Source organism: Ailuropoda melanoleuca, chromosome 13 (assembly GCF_002007445.2).
Source record: "Ailuropoda melanoleuca isolate Jingjing chromosome 13, ASM200744v2, whole genome shotgun sequence".
NCBI classification, from domain to species: Eukaryota; Metazoa; Chordata; class Mammalia; order Carnivora; family Ursidae; genus Ailuropoda; species Ailuropoda melanoleuca.
The window spans coordinates 42210302-42225440 of NC_048230.1; the positions used below are offsets into that span (position 1 = coordinate 42210302).

Below are 15139 nucleotides of genomic sequence, written 5' to 3' on the forward strand. Positions count from 1 at the left end.
AATTCTCAACCCATTTTTTAACCTTGTTAAACATTAGGGAGGTAATGCCTGATTGCTTTGAAAATGAGAACAGTCTAGATAAGGGGAGGAAAGCAAGAGTCACTCCAAACCAGGCGAGTGAGCATGGGCACTTCGGGGTTGAGTGTGTGCACGCGCGCGTGCGGGATGTGAAGATGGGTCCCCCGTGTGGGTGGGCAGCTCCGAGAGGCCTTCGGCACGCATGGACCTGGTTCCTAAACAAGCTTGCGCCACATCTCCGCAGAACCCAGCCCGGCCCGGGGGCTCCGGGGGAGACGGCGCCTGCCCGCTGGGCTCGGGGAGCGGATGTGAGAAAATGACCATGAAGAACGGGGAGATCTTCGGGAATGCTGGCTTCGAAGCGGTGTGAGAAGAGCAGAGGCTGGGGAAGGTCACGTGTGTGGGGGACCCTAGCGGGCACCTTGGGGTCTTCGTGCTCACGCCCGCGCGCCCCACACACTCCCCTGTGAGAGGGTTCTCGGGGCCAGCCCTGTGGCATTTGCACGTTGGATGCTGGTTGTGGACTTAACATTGGGAACGTGGTGAGGCTCGGCCATGGGCCACACATAGAGGCCAGGGAGGGAAGACAGCAGGCACGAGAACTGAGTGCCGGTCCGGGTGACAGGGAGCCACTGGGTGAGAAGGAGCCGGGGATGAACGACGTACAGCGGGGCTGAGCGGCTGGCTGGATGGCCGGGCCGGGGGGATGTTCCCACGGCTGTGACCCCCGTCTGGAGCCACACTCCGAGCAGCGCCCCACAGCGGGGAGGCCACCAGGGATGGGACCCCGGGGTGTGCGTGGACCCCTGTGCGCACACGCGGCCCCGAGCCTAGGCCCCTCGTGGCCAAGGGTACGAGCTTGAGGAGAGGCTGGGAGGGCGCCGGGGTCCTCGGGGTCCTCGGACGACCTACCTTATTCAGGGACTTGTAGGGGTCGGGGTCAGTGAAGCTGAACGGGGCTTCTCGCCGGAACTTCTCTCTGAACTCCTGCTGCTTGAGCTGCGGGAGAAGCACCGGCGTCACCCTCCCCCGTGGCAGCCCGGCCTCCCCGAGGGCGTCTGCCTGTCGCCGGGGCTGCATTACCTCAAATTGCTGGCACTTCCGCCGCAGGATGGTGACCTCGTTGGCCTGGAGGGGCGCCACGTTCTGCTTCACCTGGACGGCCAGCTTCTTGGTGTTGGCCCACTGCTCCGGCAGCTCCTGCAGCAGACAAAGGCCGGGATCCATCCCGTGTCCTGTCTTCTGGAAACGGTCTACCGTGAACTAGCACGGACTCGCAGGGAGTCGCACACGTAGCATGGAGGGTCCTGTGTGCCTCCCCCAGGTGCCCCGGGAGCAGCGGCAACCCCTAGCCTGGTCCCCATTTTTAGAATTGTTCCAGAACGGCTTTAACAATCAGATGAATTCTTGTATTTTCAAACTTCTCCACACTTGAGCAAATATTGGACTTCTGATCATAAAATATTTTGAAGAAAAAAAAATCCCAGCCCACGAATTCTTTGCCCACAAAAGAAAGACACGGGTTTCCTTTTCCTTTCTGATGAGCTAACATTCTGTGGGCGGCAGTACATCTAATAGCCCGTTTCACACCAGTTGCCCCTGGGCCCAGCCACACACACTTCACATCTCAGCCCTCAGCTGGGGCCTGGGCAGGGGTGGCAGGGCGGCAGGGGCGGCAGGGGTGGCAGGGCAGCAGGGGCGGCAGGGGTGGCAGGGGCGGCAGGGGCAGCCGCTGGCCCCATAGCAGGGCCCCAGGTAGTGCCTCCCGGCTCCTGCCTCCCTGCCCCGCACTCCTACCACCCCCTCTGCTGCAGGGTCTCGGCCCAGATCCAGAGCAGGGCAGAGAGTGGAGAAAGGGATGAGGGGGACCCTCCAGGGGGTGGCTAGGCAGTGGCTTCAGGACTCTTCCCCTCATCCTTCCCAACCCCAGCCCGGCTGGCGCACAAAGCTGCTCTATTTCCAAATTAGCTGTGAAGTGCGGTCAGAGGCAGCCTGGACCCTCCTCCTTCCCACCTTGCCTTGGCCAGCCCTGCCCCACGGACCTTCCAGGTCACGGAGCTCCCGCAGCAGCCAGCCCCTCCCTCGGCCTCACTGCCGTGTCCCTGCCCTCCGCAGGGCCTCCGCTGACTCTGCTTTCTGTCCACCGTCCCCTGCACCCAGGGTTGACCCGTCCTTGGGGGCAGGTGTGGGGACCACTGGCTAAACCTTAGAGCCCACCTCACCGTCCCTTCCTCTGCAGGGAGCCTTCTTCCACCTCGACATTCCCCAGGGATTCCTGAATCCACAGGAAGAGGTCTATCCTGCAGGTCCCATGTGACAGGCCTTGTCCCCCAGTCATCACAGCCTCTACTCCAGTCGCAAGGTCCTGGCACCGGACTGCTTCCCCCCACCGTCCCCAGACGGCCCCCCCGGCACCGGACTGCTTCCCCCCACCGTCCCCAGACGGCACCCCCGGCACTGGACTGGCTTCCTCTCCTGCCTTCCCTGGACAGCACCCCCAAGCCCCCAGCACTGGGCTGCCCCCCTCCGGCCTGCCCTGGGCCACGGTGCCCTGCCACTGTCCACCTGCAGCTTCGCGTGTGTCTCCTCCGGTATCTCCTCCCCGTAGGTCTTGAGCAGCTCGATGGTTTGCTTCAGGGGCTCAAACATGTTGTCGGTGGCCACCTGCCTCTCCTTGACCTTCATCAGATGACCCATCACCTCCACGAGACCATCGTAATCTCCCTCCTTGAGGGTCTTGGTTAAGCCCGTCCTGGCGACTTTCATGAAGGCTTCTAGGTCAGCCAGGCTGTTGAATGAGACGGCCCCGTGAGGGGTGCCACCCTCCACGGTGGGGGGTGAGGTCTGTCTGGGGAGGCAGTCGGCAGCGGGGGCTCCCCAGTTATACTGTGGGGCCCTGCTGAGCAAGGGAGAGCTCCTGACCACCTCAGGACACCTGTTCTTGACCCCCACCCTACGCCCCACCAGCTCCACTCCAACTGGCCTCCCGGACGGAACTCAGCCTGCCTGGACTCCCTCCTCGCGGCCCGTGACTGCGCGGTCACCAGTCCCTGGCGACCTGTCAGGCTGTCTTGCCGCCCTCGGGGCTCCAGACACCGAGGTGCTCAGCGAGTAGGGTCCCGCGAAGCCCGGGGCGTCCACTCACAGCCAGGTAACGGCTGTCCACTGGGACCCACCCTCGACGGGGGGGGGGCTGCTGGCCTCAACGCTGACCTTCGCCCCCACACCTGCCCGGCAGGAGCGCCCCACCGACAGCACGAAGGCAAAGGCGCATCCCTCCGGCTCTCCCCCCAGGCGAGGTCAAGGTCGGGGCGGCGGCGGGCGGGGCTGTGGGGCCGGCACCCACCTGGTGATGACGTGGTCGCTCAGGTGTCGCTTGAACATTAAGCTCCAGCGCTTGATGCTGTTCAGCAGGGCCTGCCTGAAGGGGCGGCAGTCACACTGGAGCCAGCCGTTGAACACCTTGATGCTCTCGCGCTTGGACACCTCCTCGTACAGCTTCTCGTAGGAATTGATCTGGAAAACACGGCGGCTGCTCACCGTCAGGCCGCCATGGGAGGAGGGCGGCCCTTCCTACAGGTTGCTGCTGCTCCTCCTTCAGCGCCCCCAGGACCCCTGCAGCCCCGCAGCCCATCCCCAGCTCCGGCAGCCTGTTGGAAAGGGATGGCATCCAGCGAGGCCGGCAAGGGCTTCTGAGGGCCAGGCGAGGAGCTCAAGAGGTGAATGTGGTCACGGCAGCCACCGGGCGCCCCAAACTCAGCCCTCTCCACCCTGCTCTGCATCCTCGGGGCTCTCGGCTCCACCAGCCGTCCCCCCACCCGCCCATCTCCCCCGTGGGTGCGTCACTTCTGCTCATGGGCGTCTCTCTCTCACCGCGCATGGGGAGGGGGGAAGGCGTGTGTGGTCATTGTTGATTTGTGTTTTATCTTTCCCATGCTCCGGCGCCCGGGGCCTCGCGGACCTGGTGGGACTGCCCCTCCCAGGGCTGGCGGACTCCCAGAGAGAACAGACCACTCCCCAGGGAGACCATCTTTCACATACAAACCGACCCAGAGCCTGCACCCCAAATGCCCTCTTCGCACTTGGGGCCAACATTGCCCTGTCCCGATCACCCCAGGGCCAGGGACCAGACAGTGAGGGGCCACCCAGACACCCTGGAGTCCATGATTCCAACTCGCCCATCCCAAGCCCGTTCTTTCCCATGAAAACCACAACGCAGGCTGTGGATCCCACCTTCCCCTCTGTCCCTCTGCCCCCGACCGACCCTGGTGCTTCCCCCGTGGCCCTGCAGGGCATGGCGTGTCCCCTCTTCCTGGAGTCTGTGAGTTAGAAACTCTTCCATGGCAGTCATCTGCTCTGTTGGGAAGCACCAGACCAGAGTAATCATAAAATCCACATTTAAAAACCATTCACCCGGGATGCCTGGGTGGCTTAGTCAGTGAAGTGTCTGCCTTCGGCTCAGGTCGTGATCCCAGGGTCCTGGGATCAAGTCCCACGTTGGGCTCCCTGCTCAGTGGGGGCTTGCTTCTCCCTCTCCCCCCTGCTCATGCTCTCTCTTTCCCTCTCTCTCTCAATAAATAAATAAAATCTTTAAAAAGTCTTAAAAAATAAAAAGAATAAAAAATAAAAGCCATTCACCCAAGGTTTGAATCAAGCCCTGTGAGCAGCCCCCGCCCCCTGGGGAGGGGACAGGAACTGCAGGGATGAGGACGCCAGCAGACGCACCTGCTGCTGGAACTGGGTGAGGCTGGGCGGCGTCTTGGAGAGGGTCTCTTCGGCCCGGGTGTCCAAGTCCTCTGGGGTGACCGCGCGCCCGTATATCAGGAAGTTCTTCATGAACTCCTGGGGGTCGTCCGTCCAGAGGTAGGAGTACCTCTCGAAGGAGTCCTGGTACTCCTCGGCCTCCTTCATGGCGCTGATGACCAGGTTGGACATCTCCTCCCTCATCTCTATGAGGTCCGTCATGTCTTCCAGGTCTGCCTGGAAGGGGGGAGGAGAGAAGCAGACTGGTGAGCGGTGGCCTGTGGTCACGGCTTCGATTTGATCTCTCCGCCCCGGAGGGTGTCTCTCTGCCAGAGGAAGTGTTGCTAACCTCTCAAGATGGAAAACAGAACAATCTGCCAATTGGCCATGTTCTCCCGAAAGAAGATTACGCTGAACGTGACTTTTGTCCGGCAGAGCCCAGGAAGGCTCGAACGCTGATTCATTCATGCAAGAGTAACATGGCACCTGCTGTGCGTGCCACACTAGGGGGTGGGCTCTGCTCACATGGAGGGTGTGGTCTCCAAGAATCACAGACTCTGAGCCTTGCTTTACCACGTAGCAGGGAGGAGGTCGGGGAATGTTCCCTGAGGAAGTGACCACTGTTCTGACCTGATGACACCCCTGGGCTCCTCCCCACACTCAGAGCCACTGGCATTTACAGTGTCAATGACGGGGCACTGCTGAGTTAGGAAGGCAGCCGGAGCAAGGAAGCCACCTCCCTGCCAGGCAGGCCGGGACCGACCTTGTAGCTCATGTGGCCCTTGGCCAGCCGGGGGATGAGCTTGGCTGTGTTGTAGATGTCATTGATCAGGCCCTCGATCAGCGTCAGGAAGCCGTGGTCCGTGCCCATCTCCAGGGACGGATGGAAGACCAGCCCGTCCTCGTCCAGCTCCATGCGGACCTCAAACAGTGGCGCCACGCTCTCCTGAAACAGGCCAGCCCGGAGTTAATGCCTTGAGGTCAGTGGAACCACTCCCAAGGCCCTGATGTTCTCTCGAGGCACCCCAGGGCCGACTCAGGCTGGCTGGGGGTACCCGGCAGAGCACGCTTCCCCGGGGTCCCTCGAGCAGCAGTAGGAAACTGCACGCATTGCCGCAGGGCCCGGAGAGGCTGGAGGGGCCAGCGCATCCTCGGAAGTGCAGGGGAGAGCCCACGGCCTCAGCTCAAAGCTTGTGTCCACTACTTACCAGCCGCGTGGCCTTGGGCAAGACACTTGACCTCCCAGTTTCCCAGGACACTATTAATGAGGATAATTGTTTTATGGAACAGAGACACCATCTCTTGGGGTTACCATGAGTACTAAGTAAGTCAGTAACATAGGAGGCGAGGGAGTGGTGGCTGCTCACTTCCAGGTGGGCAGTGGGGTCACGGCTGGGCAGGACGGGCGTCGCTGTGGTCCAGAAAGCACAACGCTCACATCCACGGCTCTAGGGAGTTCTGCCGTGAGCCTCCTCGCTGCAGAACTAATTGACAGTAAAACAATTCCGCTGCAAAAGATAAAGTAACCGGTGGACGGTTTGGTTTCGGGTCTCCGTGGACAAGGTTCTCTGAGATGCTCACGTTTTTATCATATGATAGAAATCTCAGCCAGCCCTCACAGTGGACGACAGTGGATAACAACTATGTGTCTCAGCTTGATCGAAAACACGGTGGGGAACTTTCTGGGAGCGTGGAACAAGACCAGGCGGGGCCAGATTGCATGCTAGACTATGCTAGAGGCCGAGCGCGCAGCAGTCACAACGCCACAAAGCTCAGCCACAAAAGCATGACAGTGTTATTTCCCATGGAGCACTGGGCGCCCATCGCCGTCCACGAGATGATATGCCAGGAGCACATTTACCGGGGCTCGGTTACCAGTCTGCACCCCAGTGTTCGGGAAACTGATAGCTCTCTTCATGAAGAAATTAATTATTCATATTTTTCATTTTTTTGTGTTTCATTGTGATCTTTTTAATGTCTCTCTTCTATTTTTTATTTTCATAGCAAAATTGTCTTGCGACCAACTCGTCGAGCCCCTAAAATGGCTTGCTGTGAGGTGCTGCAGCTGGACAGGAGGCAGGCCGGCCTTCGCAGTGCTCCAGAAAGGACAGCCCTCACAGCCACGGGAGGGTTCCATTCACAAAGTGGGTGCGCCCGGTCACCCTGTCTGTTCCTGGAGCCCCGTTGAGAGGTCACGAGGCTGAGGGTGCCGGCCTCATTTGTCAGGTGACCTCATGGAGGTTAGCCCAACAGTCCAGTGATTCTCAGAGTACAGGCCAAGGCCCCCAGGAGGCCATGAGACCCACGCCACAGCTACTAAGCTTCCAGAGTTCCATGATGGCCCCGTGGGCAGTTGACTTGAGAACCCACTGGTTTTCTCTACTATGAAGGGATGGTGTTTGCCAGCGTCCAGGTGAATTGCTAACTGGGACAAAAGGTCAATCGTCACAAACTCAGATGACCACACTTCTCTAAAGCCCCTCCCTCAGGGGTCTGCTCCAGCTTCCAGGCCATTTGCAAATATGGGGACTCCCTGGGATTTTTGGAGAAGGTCATTTTGTCATCAAGGCATCATCATGGTTTTGATTGTGACTAATTAACTACAAATTCCTTAACTTGCTGACACTTTGCATCATTGTGAGCCTTACGGTTGGTAGTAATGACGACGTTCATCAACAGAACTTCGGGTCTGCGACTGTCGGGTGATACCCGGCCTTGGAGACACACGTGCTGGGCTCAAGCATGACTCACCCATCCTCTGTGGCTTGTACAAGGGCGTCTTGCTGTCCTTCCCACCATCTTTCCTGTGGGTGCGCTAGGTGGACTGGGGGATCTTTGATCTTCTCCTTCTGGCAGTATTCAAAATCATTTGGGAATTATTGTAATGAAAAAAACATGGGTGGGAGAGGGCTCACCCCCATGGAAAATGCTGGAGAACGAATGCCAGGATGAAATTAACCAGCACATCCTCTTTGCTGGCTTGATCGACACTTCCACGCACACCGTTGACCCCACGGACCCCGTGGAAAGTTGAGTAGGTTAGTAGCTGATGTTGCTGACAGGAGGGTACAAACTGCCCAAACCACTTGAGTGCGGGACAGTGGTGTCTGCTTTCCCTCACCTGGCGACAAGGTAGGACCGTTTAGGTATTCTATAGCTGATTTACGGTATGGCCGATTTAAGGTGACCAGATGTCCCGAGTGCTGGGAACTAAAGAGGGTCCTGGGATACAGGACTTTCAGTTTTAAAGCCAGGCGTGTAGTTCACCCTCTGCAGATTTCTAATGTCTGTTTATTTGTAACATGATAGCCCGGTCTTTCATCAGGAAACCGCAAACCATAGATTCCAAGGTAGACCTTATCTTATAACACCATATTTATAGCACAAATATATGCATATCTTATGTTTATAACTCACATCCACAACCATGTTGTCTATGAAGTAATTCAGAGATTTGCGGATGAAATGGTCAAATTCGTCCAGGACCATGTTGTCAACATAGTTGACGTAGTCTTTCCAGGACTGGCTCATCGTATCTGCTCTGAACAGTTCAGCGTTTTCCTGCAAAGAGAACCACACAGTTGGCTACCGTTTCACGGGTTCACCGCTCACTCTTTAACCAACTCACCTGTTAACTCTCTGGCTACTCTTGTCCCTGTTCACACACTCCACACACACAGGGTTGCTTTTTGCTTCTCAAATGTGCCAGGCAGTTTCCTATGTCAGAGTCTTTGCACAGGCTGCTCCCTCCCATTCTTGCCAGGTCTGTCTTCTTGTAGGTTTTGGCCCAAATGTCACCTCCTCACAAAGCCCTCCTTCACCACCCCCCATTCATCTTAGGTTTGGCTTCTGTCCCTGCCTCTCATCTGTATTCCCTCTAGCAATCTATTACTTGCGCTTACTATGGCACAGATGACAACTCTGAATGATTTTATTTATTTGTGTCTAGTCTGTACCTCCCTTTGATGTCAAGCTACATGAGGACAGAGGTTGGCTGTCCTTTCCACCATTGTGCCTTTAGCATGCAGCAGGAGGCCTGGGACAAAGCAGGAGCTGGTGAATGGAGGGATGGGTGGGTGGAATGATGAGTGGATGGATAGATGGGTAGGTGGGTAGATGTGTGGATGGAAGGATGGATGGATGGATGGATGGATGAATGGATGTGTGGATGGATGTGTGGATGGGTGTGTAGATGGATGGATGGATAGACAGACGGATGGGTGGGTACATGGATGGATGGATGGACGGATAGACAGATGGGTGTGTACATAGGAGGATAGATGGATGGATGGATGGGTGGGTGGGTGAGGGGATGGATGAATCTGTAAGACACCGAGAGCCACAGGGAACACAAAGATGAATATGACCCAGTCCGCACCCTCAGGCAGTTATCTTCTAATAGAGGAAAGAAGACACAGGTTTAAATAACTTAAGCGCAAAGTAGAAAGAAATGGTTCAAATGACCATCACGTGCATAGAGAACTCTGGCAAATACGACAACAAAGTCTTGTCTTGTCAGCTTGCTGGCCTCTCCTTCTCCTAGGTTCCTCTTCCCTGCTGCCCTGCCTCCTTGCCTGTCCTCTCGCTGCACTGCGGTGCTGTGAACCTTTCCCTTATCCTAGCCAAATTTCTCTCTCCTGTGCCCTGTTTCCAACACTCCCGAGAGTGTTAACAGATTAATTGGTTAATTCTTCCAAATAATATGCTTGCAGTTTAACATTTTAATTTAGTGGGACCTTCTGGAACTATGGCAAAGGGGGAAGGAAGAGGATCTGAAAATGAGGCAAAATATTTTTTGGTCCAGTCAAGTCACTCCCCTGGGGCAATGACCCTCCAAGCAATGGCTTGACCGTAAGAACAGCCAGCGATAGACCCTCCACCCAGTGGGACCTGCGGGCTGTCTGGGGGTGACGATCCATCATCTAAGTCCATATCCATGACTTGTACCAAGCACTGGGAAACCCCCAAAAAACTGTCTTGAAAATACCTTGAGCTCAAGGGGGAATTCTCTCTTTTTCAGGCCAATGCAGAGCTCTACCTTTCACATTTGCCTCAGAAATGAGCTAACACACGAGCTGGATAAAAACGGCTGCCAAGTGAGGAAGGCATGAGAACCCCCACGCTGGCAGGAACCCACGCAGCACTTCCAGTGGCGCCTGGCACATGTCTTGCCTCCTCCCTCAGCACGTGCCAGGGGACAGAGGCCCACACCCATTGAGGCTGTTGGCAGAAAGGATGACCTACGCTCTCGCCAGCACGGTACGTGCGTGCTATCACACCACCCTGATTTAAAGCACGCACACGCACGTTCCACGTTTCTCACTTGCATTTACACGTTTGTTTCCTCCACACGCTCTGGACGGGAAACGTGAAGGACACAGGATACACGCTCAATGCCCGCCCTCACTCAGCGTATCTCAGGGAAACAAGATGTGTTGACCTTGTGTGAAGATGTCACTTATCTATACCGATTTTGTGAAGGGTAGGGGGTGCTGGCCCCTTAGCATGGAGGAGGGCAGACTCATCGCAAGAGAGGAATCTGGCTAGCAAGTGGCCTCTTAGGATGGTCTGCTTCTTGAAAATAAGACTCCCAGATTAAAGATAGCAGACTTCTGTGACCCTAATGTCATTTTTATGGCATCTCTGGTTCTCCCTCTTCTACTAAAAGTGAGTGGCCTCCTGAGGGCGCTCGTGGGCGAGTCCTTACCGCGACCATGGCTTGGATCTTCAGGCCGGCCTCCTTGACCATGGTGTAGCGTCTGTTGAGATTGACCACCCTTCCGTCCAAATCCAGCAGGGCCTCCTTCTTATTGTCCTTCCTCTCAAACATCGGGTTGGCCGACCAGTCCTGCAGGGAAAAGGTGGGAGTGAGGAAAACATTTGGGGAAAATGCCTGTGGTCTCACGGCTTCACCGCACGCTCGTCGGTGTGAATGTCCTTGTCCCTCGGTGAGGCCTGGGGGCCCCTGAGGGACTGTTGAGCAGAGAACCTTGTTTGCCTCCAAACCAGTCTGGGGCTTGGGGCAGCCAGGAGACCCCTGGGAGGCTTCACCCAACCAGGCCCAGAGGAGTCCCCCTGGACTGGCACCCGGGGCAAGCGGTGGACGGTCCAAGCTGGGCGGAGCACCCATAGCTCCAAATAGCAGGCCCAGTGAGGACAAGTCCCTTTTGTGGGGGCAACCGACCTGCTGTGGGGGCGGGGAAGGGTGGGGAGTGGGGGGCTCTGGCCTCCTGCAACTGGGAGTGCTGCCCCAAGGATGCTTGTCAACAGTAATCATGATTTTGCTTTTACTCTATTTTCCAATAATTAGATTTTTTTTTTTTTAGTTTTACATTTTCATCAAAGTGCTATGCATATGGCAATGAAATGCATAGCAGGAAAATTTCTGGACAAAACCTGCACCTTCTTGGCCTCATCTCTCCCCTCCCCCCATCCTGCTCCTCCCCGGGAACTTGGGGGAACTTCATCCTTCCTTCCAAGGGCGCCCCCAGCCCCCTAGAGTGTCTGTGGGACTCACATTGGACTTAGGCACAACCACACCATGAACGATGAAGGCTTAGTTCACCCGCCTCCCTCCTCTGCCCAATATCTGATAATTTCATGTACCTTTAAAAATTATTTATTTCAGGTCTAAAGGACTGATTTGACTTGTTTTCTTTCCAGATTACTTGGTTTTCTCAGCTAAGGAGTCTGATGCTACCCACTGTCTTGTTTTCGTTGTTGATTTTTGGATGGAGTAATCCACGGGAGGGCCTGTGCTGGGAGAGCCAGTGTTCCTCCAGACATCCCCCCTGCGCCTGAACACTGAGGGAGCTGGCCCTCCATCCACCCCTTTCGGCCGTGTTGCAGCTTCGGAAGGATGTAAAGAGGAAATGGCGAGGGGACAGGGCCGTGAGGCCGGCACGCTTCTGACAGTGACGGGCCCGGTAACTGCTCTCCTTGTAACTGGGACTCATGAGGGAGGTGATCTGGGCTAGACAGATGAGGGAACGGGGCATGGGGCCCCCCGCAATGGGATTAGTCTCCTTATAGGAAAAGGCAGAGAGAGTAAACTGTCCTCACTGTATGAGGACGCAGGGAGACGGTGAGCCTCCGCAAGGAAGGGGGCCGTCACCGTGAACCAGCCTCTGGAGCGGAGAGCAGTAACCGTCTGCCAGCTAAGCCCACGGTATCGTGTGGCGGCAGCCAGCCGGACGAGGACGGCGTGCATCCCTCCCCTCCTTCAGGACGTCTTTGCTGCCGTGACACAGAGGGCGAGTGGTGTCAGAACGCACCGCTAACCCCACCGACCCCAGCGACCCCAGCGCGGCTGGAAACCTCGCTCCACCTGCGTCCAGTGGCACATGTGAGACCGTCCGAGTTCCCGGCGGGATACGTGTGAGAGAGTGAATGAGTATGGAAGGTGCCCACCCACGGACGGAGCAAACACTGCCAGATCTGCACTTAGCCGACTCCAGGGGACGTTAACAAGAGCAGACGCGCGCCTGGACACGCCCCGGTGGCGTTTCTGAGCCCCGAGGGTGAAGAACCTTAGCTGTGTCTCTGGAGACAGCAGGGCATCCACAGGACAGTTGCCCCGCCACCGGCCCCGTCAACATGAGGCTACCAGACAGGGACCACGATGGCTGAATTGTGTCCCCCAAATTCCCATGGGGAAGCCCCAACCCCCAGCACCGAGGGGCATGCCTGTATTGGGGGATGGGTCTCTAAAGAGGGGACTGAGTTAAAATGAGGTCATTAGGGTGACCCCAAATCCAATCTGGTGGGTGTCCTTCTAAGAAGAGGAGATCAGGACACAGACAGGCACAGAGGGATGACCACAAGTGAACACAGGGAGGAGAAGGCCGTGTGCGAGCCCCAGAGAGAGGCCTTGGGGGAAGCAGAGCTGATGGCTTCCTCTCTTGGATGTCCAGCCTCCTGGACCATGAGCAAATACCCTTCTGCTGTTTAAGCCGGTGGGCTGCATCAGGGCACCTGTGCTCACTAACACAGAGATGTTTCTAGACCGCTGAACGGTAAGGACCATGTCAAGACATCCTTTACCTGCACAGGAGAGCTGTCGGTGAGGTCAAGAGAGAGAGATTTTTGGACAAGCAAGGACTCAGTATGTCATCAATGCCCCTTTCCTGCCTGCAGAAATTTCTTGAGGAAAAACTCTACCCAAATGACAACAGGATCAGGAAAAATAAATAGTGGGGAGCAAAGATCCTTGTCTACAATTTACGGAGTGAGTCTGAGAGAATGGTGGTGAAATGAGCTGTACTGCAGGAAAGAAGGTTCCCACTGTGACAGAGCAGGGCAGATTCGAACGGAAATGTGCAAATCTCCCAGCTCAGAGACTGGCGGGCTGGAGCGGGGCGGGGTGGGGAAGCCGGCGTGACCTGCAGTCCCCTGGGGGGTCCACAGTGGTGGTAGTTGGTGGGGCACTGTCATTAATTAACCTTGATACATCGATGGAGAAATATAGCTTAAACAGGAATGTTTTAAACATGAAATGGAGTTACACAGCAGACGCTGTAAATTAATGAGGAGGCCATTCAACTCTTCCCTTGGGACGTGTTCTGCAGATGCCTCTGCAAATCAGGGCCTCGATGACAGACCGTGGGGAGGCTAGTGAGGGACTTCCCCTTGTTTTCTGGATTGGACTTGAGCGAAAGTCACCTCGGTGTTTCACTGAGCGGGGCTGAGTCACAGCGCACCTTCCCGCCCTTGTCCCCGGCTCCAGCCTGGCACGGAGGGGACCCTGCAAACACTCTTGCTGAGCTCATCAGAACGGAGCAGAACCGAATTCTGCAGACTGGCCTGGGACTTCCCTGCCTTAGGGCCACCTTGACATCATTATGTGGTCCAGAGCTGCAAACAGCAAGTTCCTCCTGCCTTCGGCACTTTCCGTGAGCATCTCCGCGTGGCCCGCTTTCCCCAGGACCCTCTCCTGGGCCTCTGATGAAGCCCTGCTCTGTGCCTGCTGTGTACTCACCTTCATGGCCTGAGAAATCGCATCTATATTCTGCTTTGCTTTTTGTATCCTGTTCTGCAAGTTATGGAGAATTTCTCGCATCTCTTGAATGTATTCTAACACACCTAAAATATGAACATAAAGGAATCTTACCAAATGAACAAGTCAGTAAGAGGAGAACCGAATGCTCAGAGAACTGTTACAAGATAGCTCTCGGAAAACACGTCTACGGCTCGTGCAGAGTTCCCTGAACGCGATGCTGAGGAACGAAGCACGTGGTGTCTCTCTGGGAGCAGGACTTCCCGATCCCCAAGTAGGTGGGTCGTTAGTTCCACCCGGGGACCCCGCATCCCGCACGCCCCTGCCCCTCCAGCCACCAGAAGCGGGTCGGGGGTGAGGGAGGTCAGGGAGGCGGTCTTCCGCCTCACGGGCACACTTCCTGCTTCTCTGACGCCCACCCTGGGCCCACCTGCCGCCCTGCGTGGGGGCCCACCTGCCGCCCCTGCGTGGGGGCCCACCACAAAGCCGCAGGCCCCGAAGTCCACTGTGGGAACTTTGGCAGAAGCAGCCACACGCCTGCGTCACGGGACGGACACCCCCCACCCCGCCAGGCTGAACCCAGGGTGAGACGAACGTGGCCTTGGTACCTTCGCTATTCCAGAAGAGTGTGGTTTCGGCGCTCGATAGCCTGACGTCGATCGCTTCCAGTTCCGACTTTATTAGAGGGGTCTCTACGTCCTTCACCGTGGTCTTTATCTGAAACACAAAGACTGGGCTTCCAGGGCCTTCGTTCCAAACCCAACCAGATTGAAAATGGTCTCACAGGAAGGGTCTTATTACGCGGTACCAGCCAAACCAATTACAATTAGGGTCGTTTAATTGGGAATTATGTGTAAACCAAATTGCAGGAGCTTTCAACTTGTCAAGCTGTTTTTATCATCAAGGATTTGGGCATATACTTGCTCTTAGTCACCCACAGTCTGGGGTAGAAACAGAAGGAAAAGTGATCATGGGACGGCAGGGAGTGCTTAATCCAAAAGCGTTTTCATTTGGCTTAGAATCATAAAAAGAAACTCAGAGAAACAGACAGGGGTAGCTAGAGCATGCCTGGGCTCAGAATCTCTCTCTTTTTTTTTTTTTAAAGATTTTATTTATTTATTCGACAGAGATAGAGACAGCCAGCCGAGAGAGGGAACACAAGCAGGGGGAGTGGGAGAGGAAGAAGCAGGCTCATAGCAGAGGAGCCTGATGTGGGGCTCGATCCCACAACGCCGGGATCACGCCCTGAGCCGAAGGCAGACGCTTAACCGCTGTGCCACCCAGGCGCCCCTCAGAATCTCTCTTTGGTCAGAAAACCCAAATGTGAAATTTGGTTACATAAAGGAGATCCTGGATCCTCAGGGAAGCTGTTCAAGTTGTTAG

General features: G+C 56.2%; 1 protein-coding gene across 1 annotated transcript in view; it reads right to left on the reverse strand.

Annotated features, from left to right (window-relative positions):
• DNAH17 (dynein axonemal heavy chain 17) overlaps positions 1-15139 on the reverse strand; it is a 123522-nt gene that overhangs the window by 60556 nt on the left and 47827 nt on the right. The window contains exons 19-28 of the mRNA XM_034641543.1: positions 14365-14473; positions 13739-13842; positions 10469-10609; positions 8179-8322; positions 5525-5707; positions 4744-4998; positions 3365-3534; positions 2584-2806; positions 1102-1218; positions 931-1017 (exon numbers count right to left, since the gene is read on the reverse strand). Of these exons, the coding sequence (XP_034497434.1) occupies positions 931-1017; positions 1102-1218; positions 2584-2806; positions 3365-3534; positions 4744-4998; positions 5525-5707; positions 8179-8322; positions 10469-10609; positions 13739-13842; positions 14365-14473 (1533 nt within the window). The remainder of the gene's footprint in view (positions 1-930; positions 1018-1101; positions 1219-2583; positions 2807-3364; positions 3535-4743; positions 4999-5524; positions 5708-8178; positions 8323-10468; positions 10610-13738; positions 13843-14364; positions 14474-15139) is intronic.